The sequence below is a fragment of the Odocoileus virginianus genome, chromosome 32 (genome assembly GCF_023699985.2).
Source record: "Odocoileus virginianus isolate 20LAN1187 ecotype Illinois chromosome 32, Ovbor_1.2, whole genome shotgun sequence".
Taxonomy (NCBI): Eukaryota; Metazoa; Chordata; class Mammalia; order Artiodactyla; family Cervidae; genus Odocoileus; species Odocoileus virginianus.
The window spans coordinates 376,176-379,519 of record NC_069705.1 but is presented as its reverse complement, the minus strand read 5'-3'; the positions used below and the strand labels follow the sequence as shown (position 1 = coordinate 379,519).

General features: G+C 38.7%; 1 protein-coding gene across 1 annotated transcript; it reads right to left on the bottom strand.

Moving 5' to 3' along the window:
* Window positions 1–1,429: 1,429 nt before the first annotated feature.
* Window positions 1,430–2,964, bottom strand: TCIM (transcriptional and immune response regulator). The gene has a single exon (XM_020876252.2). The coding sequence runs from the start codon at window positions 2,679–2,681 to the stop codon at window positions 2,361–2,363; it is 321 nt and encodes a 106-aa protein (XP_020731911.1). The 5' UTR covers window positions 2,682–2,964; the 3' UTR covers window positions 1,430–2,360.
* Between the last annotated feature and the right edge of the window lie 380 nt (window positions 2,965–3,344).

The window sequence follows — 3,344 nt, the reverse complement described above, 5'->3', positions numbered from 1 at the left end:
GAACAATAATCCATAGGAAGAGGAATTATTCTCTACACCATCATGGATCATGATCATATCCAACTGCTTTTTAATTTGCACCCCCCACCATGTTATGGTCTTGCAATCAGAAAATAATGGCAATATCCTGTGAGATAACTGAGTTAGTGCACGCTTATGTGAAAAGTGGTGAGATACGCATGCTCTCTGTTGAAAACAACAGAGGCAGAAAATATAGTTATGAGTATGTGTAATAAATGCAAACTTTGAACAACTGTTCAGCATCTGAGATGTGTTTAAAGTCCTTGAGTAGAAAATAAGTTGAACACTTTCAGTGGGACTGTGAAATAGGATACCTTCTCTGGAGGAGTTAAGTTACTAAATTTTTTTTTTTCTCAAGCAGTTCATCAGTGTCTTTGGGGGATCCTGGACGAACAGAGAAAATGTGTCACTAACAGACCCTATCAGAGATAGGAAACTCATTCCTTTCCAGAGCTTTCACTTTGATAATCTCCAAATACCATTACTAACCAAGCCTCCCACTGGTCAAAACTGTTTCTTTTTTGTTCTTATTTTGGTTTCATGAATATCTTTGCAAGCAAGAAAGAAATGATAAATACTCCTCCAAGAAAAATGCACACACATGCATGCACATAATTTTGCATATTGATTTGTGGTTTTTATGGATGCTGTCATGTAAAAAATTCCTTTTTCATGGAATGATTTATCTGTAGTAAACAAATCAATTAATATTTTAAAAGACTTAACTACTTAATTTCTTTTTATAAAATATGTTATTTAAAAACCTGATATATAGCTGTCCCAAAAGATTTCAGATCTTTCACTTTTGTTTTACTATGATCAGCAGTTTCAAAAACATTTTAAGGTGTTTTTCTGAAACACTTAGTTTCTAGGGAATTTTTAAATTTCTTTCTGCTAGGAAAGTGCAGCAGGCATTGCTATATGCCTTCTTAGAAATATTTTATTTTAATTCTATGAGGAAATAAGGAAAGAGACTGTAGTGTTATTCCCATGTTGGTTTGTAATACATAAACATTGATAAGCCACAAAATATTGATGGTAATTCAGACTTTGACCCTCAAATATATTGCTTTGGTAGAAATAAATGTACACAACTCTATAGCCACAGAGGAAAATTTTAAAAAATATGGAGAGAACAACCTTTTACAACTTACCTCCTATGGTACATAAACAGCAATATTGATGAGCCAGTCTATGCATTTCTATGTCTGTATTTTATAGTTTAAAGTTGGGACAGAGAAACTTCCTAGATACTTAAAGCAAGAATTTTCTTTGAATAAGTGTGGCAAGGAATATAAAAGCACCTCTTACTGTTAGAGTAAAATCCTTAGAAAAGTTCATAAAACTTTATAATAAAAATCACCATCTTCTTTTTCCTCTGAGATCAATCACCAACACCAAGAGCAGCTAGGTTTATATTAATTTATTAAGGTTGCATATCATTTGTCATGAATAATAAATTATAGAAACCATAGCATCTTTATAAACTAATAAGTGTCTCATATTCACTTCCTAATGCTTACTGCAGTAACTGTAAGAAATTTAGATTATGTTTTACCATTAGTTAGAAGATTAAAAAAAAAACCATAAAATTTGTTCACAGTAGTTTGGAATTATAAAGGACCCCATTATTTTAACTTTTGGGTAACCAGTTTGAAATGCATAAAAACTCCTTACGAACCAGAAGGTGGCGTACAGTTTCACCGAGATGCTGAAAATACTGCAGTTCCTTGAATTTGTTCTTATATCATATGGTGCACTTTTTAAGGCATTGTCACAAATGCAAATAAATAATCAATTACTGATCTTTAAAAAGAAAAAAAATCTACCAATAGACAACATTGAATCTTGGCAACACTTGGAACATTCTAATAAAAAATTCAGTAAATGATTGCAGCATGGAATTCCCTCTCTTATTCCCCCTCTCCATCCTCCCTCCTCCCTGCACAGTTTGTTTAAGGAAAAAAAAGTTCAGGTTGAATTTCAGTCCTAGGGCCTGACCAGGAGACCCTGGCTGCCAGTCTTTCTCAGCCATATGTCATCTTCTCATTATATCTGTTCAGACTCTCCTCCTGACATCAGCGTCAGTCTTTCTCCTGCAGGGAGAGTTTTCCAATCCCTGCGGAAAGCGCTTCTCCACTGGAACAGCACAGGCGTGAAATTGGTTGGCGTCCTTGTCACCAGTTCATTCTGTTCCTCTCCTGCCCCGAGTCCCGGAGTCCTGACGGAAGAGAAACTTACAAGGCAACAGCAAGATGCTGTGCATGTCAGGGTCTTACAGACTCACTTGGTCTTTAGATGTCCATTCCTGGATAACGTCCTTATCCATCCTCTGGTCCTCAGTGAACTTTGATGGAATATTTCCGCAGTTTCAGAAACTGGAAAAGCTTGTCTTTCGTCCTCTTCTTCAGAGCCATCAGGGCTCGTGTCTTCTCCTCTAGGTCTTGATCTATGGCAAAAATGATCTTAGCTCTCTCCTCTGCTTTCTTGTCCCCGGAGTTTTTGAAGAGTCTCTGCAATGCTTCTTGGTCTATGTTTTCGAAGATGTTGCCCACAGCTTTCTTACGTGAGGCTGTGTCGAAGTGGTACCCGTGGATGGACGGGCTGACTCGCAGCGAGGTGGACATGCTGAAGGCCGGCTGGCTTGGCTTGGCTTTCATGGATGGGGGATTCTTCGGGAATTCGGCTCCCAGGCTCTCCAGAGAGTCTGTAGCAAAATCACTCCGGGACTGCTATTTAAAGTGTGAACAAAAGCTCCAGGCTCAGATTACACTGGTGACATCAGAGTGATCTCAAGGAAGCATAATCGCAGACCAGTTTAACAGTTGAGTTGCCAATATCCTGTTCTTGTGCCCTGTTACTGAAAGCTGTGTTCAACGACGGGGCAGAAATGAGGAGGGGAGTTCTTTTTAATGCTTCTGTGGCAATAGCATTACAGGTTTGGGCTTCTCTGTAGGAAAAAAAAAAGAGCTTAAACCAGAACAGCGCAAAGCGAAGAAACACACAAGGTGAAATCTTTTAGCCTCTGAAATCTTCCCAAACAACCAAAACAAAAGGTTTTGCCAGCCACAGGAAAGTTTTAATTCCCAGAGAAGTTATAAAAGTACAGTCCAAACATTTGGCAACCCACATCAGTGCCCTCTGGACTTCCCTCGGCAGGGCAACCCCGGAGCTATTGAGAGAAAGCTTAACAATCAAAGACGTTGATTTGGAGTCTGACTGTAGACTGGGGCTCAGACACTGCAAAATGCTGACGTGACACAGCCTGAGTCAGTGACCATTCAGAGACTGCGTCTAAGAGCTAATCTGCAATTACTGGATAA